This window comes from Anoplophora glabripennis, unplaced genomic scaffold (assembly GCF_000390285.2).
Source record: "Anoplophora glabripennis isolate ALB-LARVAE unplaced genomic scaffold, Agla_2.0 scaffold317, whole genome shotgun sequence".
Classification (NCBI taxonomy): Eukaryota; Metazoa; Arthropoda; class Insecta; order Coleoptera; family Cerambycidae; genus Anoplophora; species Anoplophora glabripennis.
In genome coordinates, this window is record NW_019416468.1 from 449197 (window position 1) to 462959 (window position 13763).

General features: G+C 31.8%; 3 protein-coding genes across 3 annotated transcripts; 1 reads left to right on the forward strand and 2 right to left on the reverse strand.

Moving 5' to 3' along the window:
- Positions 1 to 1632: 1632 nt before the first annotated feature.
- On the reverse strand, positions 1633 to 4197 carry LOC108906981 (zinc finger protein 90-like). Its single transcript, XM_018710434.1, has 2 exons — positions 4072 to 4197; positions 1633 to 4020 (listed from the first exon to the last, which is right to left on the reverse strand). The coding sequence occupies exons 1-2, from the start codon at positions 4195 to 4197 to the stop codon at positions 2719 to 2721; spliced, it is 1428 nt and encodes a 475-aa protein (XP_018565950.1). The 3' UTR covers positions 1633 to 2718.
- A 219-nt stretch (positions 4198 to 4416) lies between these two features.
- On the reverse strand, positions 4417 to 7407 carry LOC108907015 (chondroitin sulfate glucuronyltransferase). The gene is made up of 8 exons (XM_018710486.2): positions 6566 to 7407; positions 6362 to 6513; positions 6153 to 6305; positions 5896 to 6102; positions 5637 to 5803; positions 5108 to 5570; positions 4888 to 5056; positions 4417 to 4817 (listed from the first exon to the last, which is right to left on the reverse strand). The coding sequence occupies exons 1-8, from the start codon at positions 7200 to 7202 to the stop codon at positions 4543 to 4545; spliced, it is 2223 nt and encodes a 740-aa protein (XP_018566002.1). The 5' UTR covers positions 7203 to 7407; the 3' UTR covers positions 4417 to 4542.
- A 138-nt stretch (positions 7408 to 7545) lies between these two features.
- On the forward strand, positions 7546 to 9103 carry LOC108907016 (DNA polymerase beta-like). The gene is made up of 7 exons (XM_018710487.1): positions 7546 to 7704; positions 7767 to 7966; positions 8017 to 8177; positions 8280 to 8402; positions 8466 to 8637; positions 8737 to 8926; positions 8979 to 9103. Exons 1-7 carry the CDS (start codon positions 7641 to 7643, stop codon positions 9068 to 9070), a joined length of 1002 nt encoding a protein of 333 aa, XP_018566003.1. The 5' UTR covers positions 7546 to 7640; the 3' UTR covers positions 9071 to 9103.
- Positions 9104 to 13763: the final 4660 nt, after the last annotated feature.

Genomic DNA, 13763 nt, shown 5'->3' on the forward strand with positions numbered 1-13763 from the left:
GTTACAACACTGTAAAGCAAACACAATAATAAACTGAATAATTTATTATAAAGAGTTTACAGGGTCGGAAAGTCCTCATGGTTCATCGGCCGTTACGTGAGAGCGATAAAGTAAGTCATAGAAATCCGTGCGATAGAGAAAGATGGCTATAATGAAGGCGTCTAATAGTCACCGCCCATTTCACCCTTCCACAAATAAGAAGTGGATCTTTCTCTATCGCACGGATTTCTATGCCTCTATTGCTCTCACATAACGGTCAATGAACCATGGGGACTTTCCAACCCTGTACTTGTTGGATGTTTCAATATTCTACCGCACGTATCAGTTAACGGAGAGCTGAGTGTATTCTAATTTAATTGTTTTACTAAATTTACAATATCGATTAGTTTTTACGATCCAGACAAACTTATCTTTATTCGAAAGTCAACACCCGCTGAGTCCTCCAAATGTTGTTGTGTGGATCTTCTATCAAAGAACTATACCTCATTAGACACTGACATTTGAATAAAACTAAGTTGGTCTCTAAATTCTGAAACTTAATATAGCTACAAATTTAGTAAAAAGATTTTTTAATTAGTTCTATAATGCATTAAAAGAATCGACTATCTGCAAGTACAGTCCATATGATATTTGTTGAGATAAAATTCCAAGAAGTCACGTGCGTCACTTATAATTAACTGCATTTGACACCAGAGGTAGAAAGGCATTGGCAGAACATCACAAGGCACGCCCCTCCTGCGGTAAATTGCGACAGTAGTTCCGATAACAGAACTTTGTTGGCTTATTCTTTTCTTTGAATTCTCCAGAAATATTGTGTGGACTGTATCCTTTTTATTAGAGCTGTAAGAAATCGTTACTATCCGTTATTCGAGTACTCGTTACTTGACAGGATCCGAAGTAACGATTACTAAAAAAATTACGTTATCGTTACTTCACTACTCGAGTACTCGATTTTTGAAAGGGATGTAGTAGGAGTAGGTGTAGATCCGAATACCGAACCGCTATCGCCGAATCCACTGGTAAAAACAAAACTGACCACTGCAACAAAAATGAACTCTGCTCCATCATTAGCGAGATCTTGAATTTAAAAATTGTACAGATTACTACAATATGTATAAACGTGAAATTCAAATATTGTAGAATGCTACACTATGAGTCTGAGTCTGAAAATTTCCTGTATATCACCGAAATACAAGCTGAAAATCAAATTATTTACTTTTGATAATTTAATAGTATATTACGTAATAAGTGTTGTAAAAAGCATTTTACGCACGAATGGAAAAGTTACGCACGACGCAGTGCGTAATTCTATGAGTGCGTAATTGCATTACACCACGTATTACGTACTATACTTTACCTACGACCACTACTTTAAATACTTAAAAACACACCGTCTGCGATCAATGCAAGATTCCTATTACGTAGTACGGTAAAAAAATCGCACAGCTTGGTAAAAAAATCGTACAGTTTTCCTAGCAACCGCCTAGCAACGGTCAATACAAACATTATTGTATTGACCGTTGCTAGGCGGTCGCTAGGAAAACTGTGCGATTTTTTTACCGTACGTAATAGGAATCTTACATTGATCGCAGACTGTGTGTTTTTAAGTATTTACAGTAGTGATCGTAGGTAAACACTTTAATGCTGCGAAACATAAGTTTCTAAATCGAAATTTGTAGGTAGTAGGTACCGATTACCTAACCTGCATACAAGACAAGTAACTTCGGATCTCAAACCGTTATAATCCGACTGCTGCAGTACTCGTACTACCCATACAGCACCTTTTGAACTTCGAGTACTCGAATAACTGATCCGAAGTAACGATCACTGTATGAAAAAGTAATGAGTAGTTACAGGTACCGACAAGTAACTGAATTTTACAGCTCTACTTTTTATACTAAAAAATCACTAAATATGTCAACAATTCTGATTTGCACATTTTGTAAAAAGATCCTGAGAATTTATAATTTTAATTTTTTTTCAAACACCCTATATTTTAGAAACGGAACAATTTTTATTATGGAATTTTCAATGGCATTCGGGCAATTAGTAACCTCTATAAAACATTATGTGTAAAGCAACTTTAAATATAAACTAAAACTAAAGTCCTATGATTTAAAGCCTTAAAATTTCACATTATTGCACTTTTGGGTAATTAAAAGAAAATATAAAAATACAGCTTTTCCCCATGAAATTCGTAAACATATCCTTGAAATTCTGAGTTATTTGACACTTCAATTAAAAATGTTCAGCACCAAATCTTAAATATGAAACAGTGATAAGAAGCTTTACGAAGTGTTTGGCAATTGAATTATTTTTTCATCCAAAACATACTTTTTACACAGCACTAAAATTCTACAAATTGAAATATTTAAGATAATTTTCAATATAACTAAAATTGGATAAATTAAACAATACTCTTTGGCACTTGCATTTTATGATATAGGTATTCTAGAATTCAGTTGGAATTTAGTGTAAAAATAATTTTTAACTGCCAAAAACATCCAATATCCTCAAATTATAATTTTTATATGCTCAAATTAGATCTGCCATCAAGTCTTTTATTAGTTTTTTTTATATTAAATTTCTATTTTACGCCTTAAACATTAGGTATACTTCTATTTTTTATTTATGTACAAAATAATTGACTTTGTTGCCTTCTTAATGTATTGTACTTCTTACCTTTAAAAATTAAAATAAATTAAAAACCTTATAAAATTACGAATACTCTTCGTTCAGTTCAATATTATGTTTTTTCTTCAGATGCACTTTCCGATAGTAATTATCCACAAATTTTTTCTCACAATAGTCACATTTAAATGGTTTCTCTCCCGTATGAGTGCACATATGTTTCTGCAATTTATTATTGAAAGCGAAAATTTTTGGACACAACGGACATACAAATTTCTTCACCGGCTTCGTTATCTTCATCGATCCGATATCATGGATGATTTTCATGTGTTTCCTAAGTCCATACCTGTTCTTATATTCTTTGTCTTCGCACAAACTGCACTTGTACAAGCGTTCGCTAGAGTGGCTTCGGAAATGCTTGGTTAATTCGGAATTATCGAAGAATTTTTTGTCACAGATATGACAAGAGAACTCCTTAATACCCGTGTGACGTTTCAGATGTGTCGCTAAGCTCGAATTTATGGGGAACCGTTTGTTGCAATAATTGCATATGTATTTCCAGTCTTTTGGTTCAGTATGCATGCATATTTTATGTGTTCTTAGTATGCTTGCAGTGTTAAAACTCTTCTCGCATTGCGAGCACTTATATTCTCGTTTGTTCAAGTGGATTTTGCTGTGGTGGTACAAATCGCCCGAACAGACGAAACTTTTTCCACAGTACGAGCAAATGAAAGGTTTTTCATTGTTGTGATTCCTTTTATGCACTAGTAGGCTGTGAGAGTTTGTATACTTTGCGTCGCACAAATTGCACTGATATGGTTTTTCGAAAGTGTGTTTAGATCGTATGTGTGATGACCAATGCTGCCTTCTGTTAAATATTTTACCACAGTATTCGCATGTTAAAGGATTTTTTCGCTTGTTGTACCTTTTTTTAATCTCTTGTTGTGGTTTGATGTCTTCATCACTAGAAAAATTACTATCGTTTCCGTTATCGTAATTTTCCTCGTCATCACTGTATTTGTTTATGTTTTCAGCATCAGCTTCTTTTTGCGACTCGGGCTCATCAATGTACTCATTTTCTTCTTTTACAGCTTTGTTTCTTAAAATTGATTCCTTCTGTTCCAGATCTTCGAGTTTTATTCTTTCCTCTTTTACTTTTCTCCTAGTATGTATCCTCGTGACATGCAGTTTTAAAGAACGTTTGAGTTTAAACTGTTTTTTACAAATATCACATCCAAAAAATTCCTCTGGGTCTCTGCTTTCTTCTTTTAATATCCTTAATTGTTGCTTCCTCAGTTCTTCACTTTTTATACAAATTTGAATAAAAGAAAACGCTGCATCGAGTCGTTCCACACAGTTTTTGCATAAATTGTAGTCCTCGGGCCAATTCTACAAAAATAGGTTAAAATAAAACAACGAATGTATATTAATAAATTTAACCTGATTTGGTACGCATACTGATAATTTATGGTGATATTTAATATTTTCTGCGTCAGTTTCATTTATGTTTTCTAAATGAGGGTATTTTTTCACACAAATGCAACAAAATTCTTGGAGATTGGTCATAATTTTGACAACAAAGCTGAAAACATAACCTTAAATATGGAATTGAATAGTTGACAGTTGTAGACTAAATGTTCAGATTTTTAAAGTAGGTGAAATGTATTCCCTAAGTGCGTTCCTCGATATTTAAGTGAAATGTGTTTTAGTGTTAGTGCACCAACAGACAATGCATTAGATTAGATAAAGTCACAAGTAATTTTTGTTTAAATAAAAATCATGCTATAAAAATAAAATATTTATTATTTCTACATGTTATAACAAATAGTAAAATACAGATAATTATTAGGCTTAGAATAAAGGCACTTTGTTACAATATACACAAATTCCTTACATATTGTGTAATTTAAATTATCTTAATTCCGCAATTTCATCTTTTTTTGACAATAGCAACTTGGCTAGTTGCGCTTCATTTGCCAAGAATAAGTTGTGTTTTGTTTTATCATTCTCTTCATGATATTTTATCTTCAAATTCATTTCGGTGGCTCTCATGCAATGTATCTTCTGCGAAAATTTCACGAACATCTCGAAAATGTTCCCCATCTCCTTATACTCTTCGTGAAGAATATTTGGAATATCGTTGTCAGATCTTACGAGAGGCATAATGTGTTGGGACTTCTTCCTCACTAATAAAGAACGATTTAGTAATTAAAAGCAATTTGCACAGTTTCTTTACTTTTTCCATTTCAAACTTACCATCAACGTAATCTCTTCCATAGAATGAAATAAATTTGTATTCCTCCCTATCAAAGTGCCCCGTATTTTTGTTCACATCTAAATGCTTATACTGGGTAATTTTTGGGTTATATTGATGGAACGGGATAGGGCTAAATATTTGAACGTTTGATATAGTGTTCATTCTCACCTAAAACACAAGTTTTACAACTACTCGCATTTAAAATAACTTACAACGTACTCTATTTAGAAAATCAACCGTAATATTGCAGTAAATGTTCAGTACTAGCGTCAAACTGTCCACACCAATTTTCCTCAAAGCTAGATCCACTATGGCGAAATGTAAAGATTTATATTCCTCTACGTATAAGGGCTTAGGAGCTTCGGGTAACCTAATAGAGACCCACGCAATTTTTACGTCATCATTTTTGTACTTGTTCATGGCCGACGTAGCAAAGTTTTTTGCGTCCCCAAAGATATCCCCACTGCCTTTGCTTTCACTGTTGTACTGGTACAGTAAAACGAGCATCAGGAAAGTTTTTTCTTTTCTATCCATTATTAAGGCTGCGTAATTTGTTAGAAATTCCATAGCGAGACCCACTTCAGTTTCTTGGATTGGTAAAACTATCGTTACTCTTGTATTTTCTGTTACGTATGGCATTGGTATGAATTCTACTTGTCCTAAGGGTTTACATACTTCAAACCTGAAAGTTTAACGTTGCTAGATTAGGAAAAAGTGCTAAATTTTCTTGTAGTAACATTTACACAACCTTTTTACCACCTCTTTCCCAGTGTTCAGATCTCTGAAGCCTAAATCTAAAGTATAATCCATTCCTCTGCTTAAATCAAACGTTCTGTAACCGTTTATCAGTCGTCTGTATTGTAGTTGCCCGGGATATCTATTTGCGACATTCGCTTTGACTTCTTCCACGATATTCTGAAAAAACAGCAAAAATCGAAATAAAAATCTCATTTTTTTTTGCAGCTATTCAATGTAATAATTTTAAGCTTTTGTTTTCATAGTCTCACCTCGATGTCTAAAAACTCTGCTTCAGTATGCTTCCTAATGTTTGTAAAATCGTCAGGAAAGAACATGTGGGACATATTAAAATAATACTGTCTAGGTAAATCGAAACGTGTTGCAGGTTTGGCTCCCGGTCTCTGGCCTGGGGGCCAAGTTTCCGTCACGGTTTCGGAAAGACGATGAATCCCTTCGTGCAATATAGTCAGTCTTTGCTAAAATTTAAATAAGTTTCAACGCCAAGTTTAATAATTAATAACCTTACCTTTAAAAAGTAAGCATTCAATAAATAAAAATCATTCTTTTGTAGTATCGGATAAACGGTAACAGCATCATTGAAATCTCCTCTTCCTGTTAAGTCCAATAAGTGGTCACTTAACTCAAAGTGTTTTAATTTGAAAGTGGGAATACTCTCAAGCTAACAAAAAATATCAATTGTACTTTTAATTTTTTTACAGTCTAGCTAGTACTTACTTGAATAGACTCCTGGCAAGAGAGGCCTAAACTGTGATAAATACAGCGACCGATATTTTCGCTATGGTCGTCAGATATAGCGTTCATAATGCACCAGTCCAAATGCATCCTCATTGCTTTTAAGACAGAGTTACTTATCAAAAGTCCTGCATCTGAAAATCAATTTTTTTTATACATCTTTCAAGATATTTTTGAAAAATTTACCTAAATTACAATAACTGCTGTCTGTTACTTTTGTACCTAGGTAAACATCCATACTAACACTGATCTTATTCACAATATCTTTCAGCCTGTGTACGTTGATGAATGTATAATCATTGGCAAAAAAGTAATAATCAAAATCTTGAGCAAATGTATCACCAACATACTTAATAACCTGGAACGGTCTATACTTATACCTTGCATCGGTAAACCCCACAAGTCCCGTTAAATTAAACTTGGTTTTTAGTTTGTATTGCGCTGTTATAAAGAACTTTATCCTATCCACTAAGTGACCGATAGTTTTATTGATATGTATCGCCTGAGTATTTATTTTTTCCTCGGATGTGAAAATGCCGACAAACATTTTCTCTCTCATACCCAATTCCGTTGAGTAATATCTCGGCCTTATCAGTTTTGTCTTTTTCGAATTGGGGTTAGGCTTCTTTGTGAGAATTTTTGGTGCGAATTTATTAACCGAGGAACTTATAATTTCCTGAGCAGTTTCGTTCCTCATTATTTTTTGTCTGTTACAATTCGCGTCGAAACCATCAGAGATCATTGACGAGATATAGAGACCGATAATGATACCCAAAAATAGGTATAGGTTTTCGGAGAATAGTTTCTGTAGGCCTTTGTACATTTTGGCTTTTTGTCTTAAGTATTTTCTATATAATTAAAAAAAATGAGTATATTATTATACTAAATACATTACATTTTATATTAAATCATACTAAACTAAAAATTTATATGTAAACTGTGAAATATACATTGTACACGTTGCATGAAAAAAAAAAAGAAATAAACATTTACAACAAAAATAGATAAATGGCAACTTGACAGTAAATAACCATTATAACCTAACTTTTTCTTCTTCTGTTTTATTTGTTATATGTAGTACCAAAAGACATCACAAACGCCGAAAATATTTCGGATAAATTACGGTAGTTCCAATATTCCAGCTGATTAAAATTTGACAATTTTGACATGTTGTTTGTATTACATTTTTAAAGTTTTTTATAGGAAGTAGAGTGCTATATTGCCCACAAAATTTAACTCGTTTTTTGAAAAGATTTAAAAAATGGGTAAACGTAAAGCTCCTGATGAATCAAATCCTAACCACGATTTTTGTGAATTTTTAACAGGTCGGTACAATTTTGTCCTTCAATTCTCTTTTATTATTTGTTAATTACATTTTACATTTTAGAACTGGCAGATTATGAAAAAAATGTTAACAGAGACATTCACAAGTACAGTGCTTACAGAAAAGCAAGTTCCGTTTTATCTAATCACCCAACAAGGATAAAATCTGGTGAAGAAGCTAGAAAATTAAAAGGTATTGGTGAAAAAATAGCAAAAAAAATCGATGAATATTTACAAACTGGTAAATTGCGGAAGCTGGAAACCGTAATATTCAGAAAATGTGTTTATATTAAATTTAATGTACGAATTTTTAGATTCATAATGATTCTACAAGTACTGCAATCAATTTATTGACTAGAGTAACTGGTATAGGCCCGGCTAAAGCACACAGTTTGGTAAAAGAAGGAATTACGACATTGGAAGACTTGAGAAAACATACAGATAAGCTCACTCATCATCAAATTATCGGTTTAAGGTAAGGATCAATATTTTTTGAAAGAATACGTAATCCTAATTGGTAAAATTAGCCAGAAATATTGTGATTAATAGGTATAGACTTTTTGGTTATATTTTTTAGGTATCTTGAAGACTTTGAGAAGAAAATTCCGAGACAAGAGATAGAACAGATTGAAAAAATGATCGTTAAAGATTTAAAAAATCTGGATCCTGATTTCAAGATCACAATTTGTGGAAGCTATAGGTATTTATGAATATATTATTAAATTTAAAATGAGAATTATAATATTGGCACTGATTTCTGCAGGAGGGGGAAACCTGAGAGTGGCGATATAGATACGTTGATAACGCACCCAGATTTTACAAGTGATAAAGTCGATAAGAAACATAAAAATAATATGCTTAAAGATATCGTTGCCACCCTGGAAAAATGCGGTTTGGTTACAGAAACCCTGTCTTTGGGAGAGACAAAGTTTATGGCAAGGACTTTCAAAATATCTAAGTTTTAATTATGATTAATTGTAGTTATACAAAAAAATCAAAGAACAGATTAATTTAAAACATTGTTTCTATTTTAGGGTGCTTGCAAATTGAACAGCGATCATCCTATGAGAAGGCTAGATATCAGATTAATTCCCTACGATCAATATTACTGCTGCGTTCTGTATTTCACTGGTTCTGATACGTTTAATAAAGACATGAGAATACACGCTTTGGAAAAAGGGTTCACGTTAAATGAATATTCTTTAAGACCAGTGGGTGTAACAGGTAGATATATATTTTCTTATAAATATGGCGTTATAAAAATAAAATATTTCAGGCGTACCCGGAGAACCAGTTGAAATACATTCAGAGGAAGACATATTTGATTATATAGATTACCCATATAAGAAACCAGAAGAGAGGGGTTAAATTTCTTTTACAAACAAAGTATATTTAAATATTGTTTGCTGATACATCATTTTTCACATTATTTATTTATTTTCCTTTCTTTTGAAAAATAAATATTTTTAAATTAATTTGTTTAAACACATTGATATATTCATGTTTTTAATTACTAAATAAATGATATTGTGTGTAGTCTTCAATTCTTAAACACTGTCTTATTAAACACTGTTATACAGGGTGGTCCGTAATGATTGGGCCAGTATATATTCCAGGCATGAAAGCAATGAAATTAGTAAAATGTGCCTCGACAAAATATTGCTCATTTAAGAGATACAGGATGTTAAAGATTGATTTTAAATTTATTGTTTACTTCATAAATTTTACAGTTTGGGAAAATAACTTGAAAACTTGATTGGGGGTTTTGAATGGCGGGAAATTTGAATCTGAACTCAGTTATCAGGTTGCTAATAGAGGGCACTAGTTATGCACTTATGATTAAAAATTGCTCATCGTAATTTTTTTTTGCACCCTATTACGACTGAATAAAAAAATCTTTACAGATTATTTTTAAAAGAAAATGTTATACTTGTTTTCTTTTCTAGTCAAGATATTCGTACTTAAATAATTTAATCCAAGTGTACTTTGTGAAATAAATAATAAATCTGGAATCTACCTTAAACACCCTACAGGGTAGGAAAGTACCGATGGTCTATCTGAAGTTACGTGAGAGCGATAAAGTAAGCCATAGAAATCCATGCGATAGAGAAGGATGGCTATAATGAAGGCTTCTCTTTGTCACCGCCCGTTTCGCCCTTCGACAAATAAGATCCACTTCTTATTTGTGGAAGGGCGAAATGGGCGTTGACGATTAGACCCCTTCATTATAGCCATCCTTGTCTATCACATGGAATTCTATGGCTTACTTTATCGCTCTCACGTAACTTCTGATAGACCATCGGTACTTTCCTACACTGTATATCTCCCTAACGAGCAATATTTTGTTAAGGCATATTTGGCTAAATCTCACTACTTTCATGTTTAGAATATACAGGGTGTACCGAAATTAGGGGGCAATATTTCTGCAGATTCTATGTCGAAAAAGATTACTTTTTCTTTATATAAAATACAAAAAATTCTTACAAAGGAAGTTATAGCTCCTTAAAGGGGCCACTCTGATAATAATAATAACTCCGAAACCAGTCGAGATAAATTTATGAAATTTGATAACTACCTTAACTCTTACGTGGTCAGTCCGCTACTAAAATGAAATTTACAAATTTTCGTCACATACGTTCCAACACTGGGGGGGGGGGATGGGGGTAAAATTTACTTTGACTTTTGACTGAAAGGTATGAAATTTCAGAGTTTTTTAGTAAAAAAAGTACTCTTGGTTCAGATTGATAGAATGTTCCATTTTTGTGTAAAATCCGTTTAAAAATAATGTTACATGTGTTAATCACCGGGAATCGAAATCATCAATATTTTTTATCGTAGCGGGTTGTAAAGAATTAAAACGCGTTTGGTGTCATTTGCATTGACAGTTCAGTTATTTACTTTTTGCGAATGTTTTAAATGAAAAAAAAAAAAACTGCTTTTGTGAACTTTGGGATAAAGTAGTTCATTCAATTCTATGGAATTTTTCCTAATTTTTTTTTGTTTACCGAACTAAATTTTGACACTTAAAAATTGGAATAATGGCCCCATATGACCATTTTTTCCCTCAATTTTTAAATACATTCAACAGAATTAACTTGGTTTTAAATGTAAGCAGCGAAATGAGTATATAAAACATTTAGTTGCATGGTTTATATTTTTATTTTACAATAGAAAGGTACTTACTATTTATCAAGATTTTCTATTTATAGAAAAGCTATATAGTTAATGCAAATACACTTTTGCAACATTCATATATGGTACTTTCCAGCCACATTTAGAAATCTAACAGTTTAAGAAAATACATTTATAAATATTTTAATGCAATATTTTTCCAAATAGTCACAGCGGATAAATATTCATTTATATCTCCTACAAACAATGTTTTAAAAAATAACTTGAAACTTCACATAATTTGTCTATTTGAAAAACATTTAAATATATATTTTTATAATTTTTTTTATTAGTTTTTGTGATTTTTTCTTCAAATATACTGTAAAGCAATTTTTTTTTGTGCTGTAGATGAGTGGTGACGTAGTTGGTTTTTTTTTAAATGGGATTGTATACATTTTTTTACATGTTTTGATAATTTTTTTTATTCTCGTTCCAACCATATGAAATTTGTATGGAGTTATTGGACTGGAGCGAAGTAGAAGCTTCCTACGCGTGAGGCACAGCTGGATGTAGTCCTCTCGAATGGTCAGGTAAAAGAACAGAAAGAAATTGTTATAGACGCAGATCAGAATTATAATGGTTGCCAAGTGTGGTGAAGCGAAATATATGATAATGTACAGGGTGATCGCTTGATCTTAAATTGTTCAAGTAAATTTTTAATAACTAGTAATGAAGTGGAAATTGTCTTAATAATTATAATATATACGAGTACAGTAAATTGTCACTAATCTTAACAATGGTATGTTATGTGTGATAGATACACACGCTTTCAGCAAATAATCTACAAGATAATCTATTTACAAAGAAAAGGTATGATTTAAAAATTTTTATAATTATTAACTACTATTNTTTGGATCATTTTTGGTCTTGAATTAGCTTAGTACGTTTTAAAGTAAAGCAAAACTTAATATTTTAATCTATAATAATTTACTAATGTTTCCAGTCACTTGATAAGAAGGTTAGTCGATTATAGTATTTTTCAAACACTTAGTATATATTTGGTTCAGTATTATACACATTCATGTAAAATAACACCGACTACAGAATACCGTTTTGATGAGCTATCAATACTATCTTAACTGTCACATTATATACAAATTGTACGGTAGAAGTTTAGATGTGTTCAAATATATTTGTAGTTTGGAAGAACGGTTTTTATTCGTAAAAAATAATGTTAACTGACTTGATCGATTGCAATATCCTGTAATGACGATATGATACATTTTAATTTTCAGTCTAAAAAATATGGGTATCACAAAGAATAAGGACATCGTGTTTTAAATTTTGCCATATTGTCTAAATACTTGTTTTCTATTTGCTACTACTGTAAAATAAAAATAATCTCAAAGTAATGGCAAGGTTATAACTAAATCCCCTGGTGCTTCTTAGTAAACTAATAAGTACAATCACAAATTGCCAAATGAAATACTAGTAAAACATCGTACACTGGTTATAAATTAATAAAAGAACGCAAAACATAGAGCTATATGTGTGCTGCATTTTTATACGAGGTGTCCCAGAAATAAGCGTACTTTAATTTAACCACGTAATTTATTAAAAGCAATATGTCCCATAAATTTTTTTGTAAATGCCTTCCCAGTTCCCACTAAAATAATACTTATTTATTGTCTTAAAATTTTATGCTAAGCGTTTTGACTTTGACTCATTGGCGGGAATATAAAATTTATAATTAAAAAATTACGTTACCATAAAAATTAAGGACTTCGAAGAAAATTTGTTCCTTTTGATGAATAAAATGCATGATTAAAATTGTGACACTTATTTCTGGAACACTGTGTATATAAGGAAATTAATATTGTTATAATTGTGCTTATTTCGCTTTTTGTTTCTACATACTAAATTATTTTCAGAAAAGTGCCAGAATGTTAAATTCAGAAACTGTTGGCGTAAACAAAAAGTTAGAGATCGTTGATAAAAAGTTTTATATCAACTACGCAACTTTATTATACAGGGTGTCCTGAAATTAATGTAACAAAATTTGGTCACAGATTCTTAAGACAAATTTAGGGTACTCGTATTTTTTATTTTTGCCAAGTGGCCCCCTCTTTCGAAGTTACAGCCCCCTGAAAGCTGCCCCTAAGAATAATCTTTTTTTTATATCTCAAAACCATGTACTAGAGTCACTAAGTTTGGTAGACGAGGGTTTTACGACATGAGGAATTTGATGGTGCTAAATTTTTTTGATTCCAAAGACAAGGGGGTCCACGAAAAAGTGTCTTAAGGGGGTTCCCCACCAAAAAGTGTAACACTATCAGATTTCACACGCCATAAAATCCCTGTGTACCAAATTTAGTGATACTCGTACAACAGTACATTCTTAGGGGCAGATTTTGGGAGCTATAACACCGAAAGAGGGGGCCACTTGGCAAAAAGAAAAAATATGGGTCCCCTAAATATGTCTTACTATGACCAAATTTTGTTGCATTAAAATCAGGACACCCTGTACAGTGCAAATTGGAATAAATTTGGTACATCACTCAAAATTGTTTTAAAAAAAATTTCACGCATTTATTATGTTCTACACTTATTTTATAAAAAAAATATATATATACAGGGTGTTCAACAAGGAAATATGAAGTCATGAATGAATTTTTTTTAATGGCAGCTCTAGTTTAGTTTTTTTCATTTTTGAAGAGCGTGTAAGTTATTATAACGACTGAATTTCAAATATTTATTCCTAGAAATAGCAAATTAAAGATTATTCTTTAACAATCTTGTAATTTTCAGAAATATTAGTTTTGAAACTAAATTAATTGAATTGAACCCACATTTATTTTAAAATTACGACTAGGAATAAATATTTGAAATTTGACAATGATGTAGAATTACACACCCTTCAAAAAGAGCACAAGTAAAATTTGTGACATTT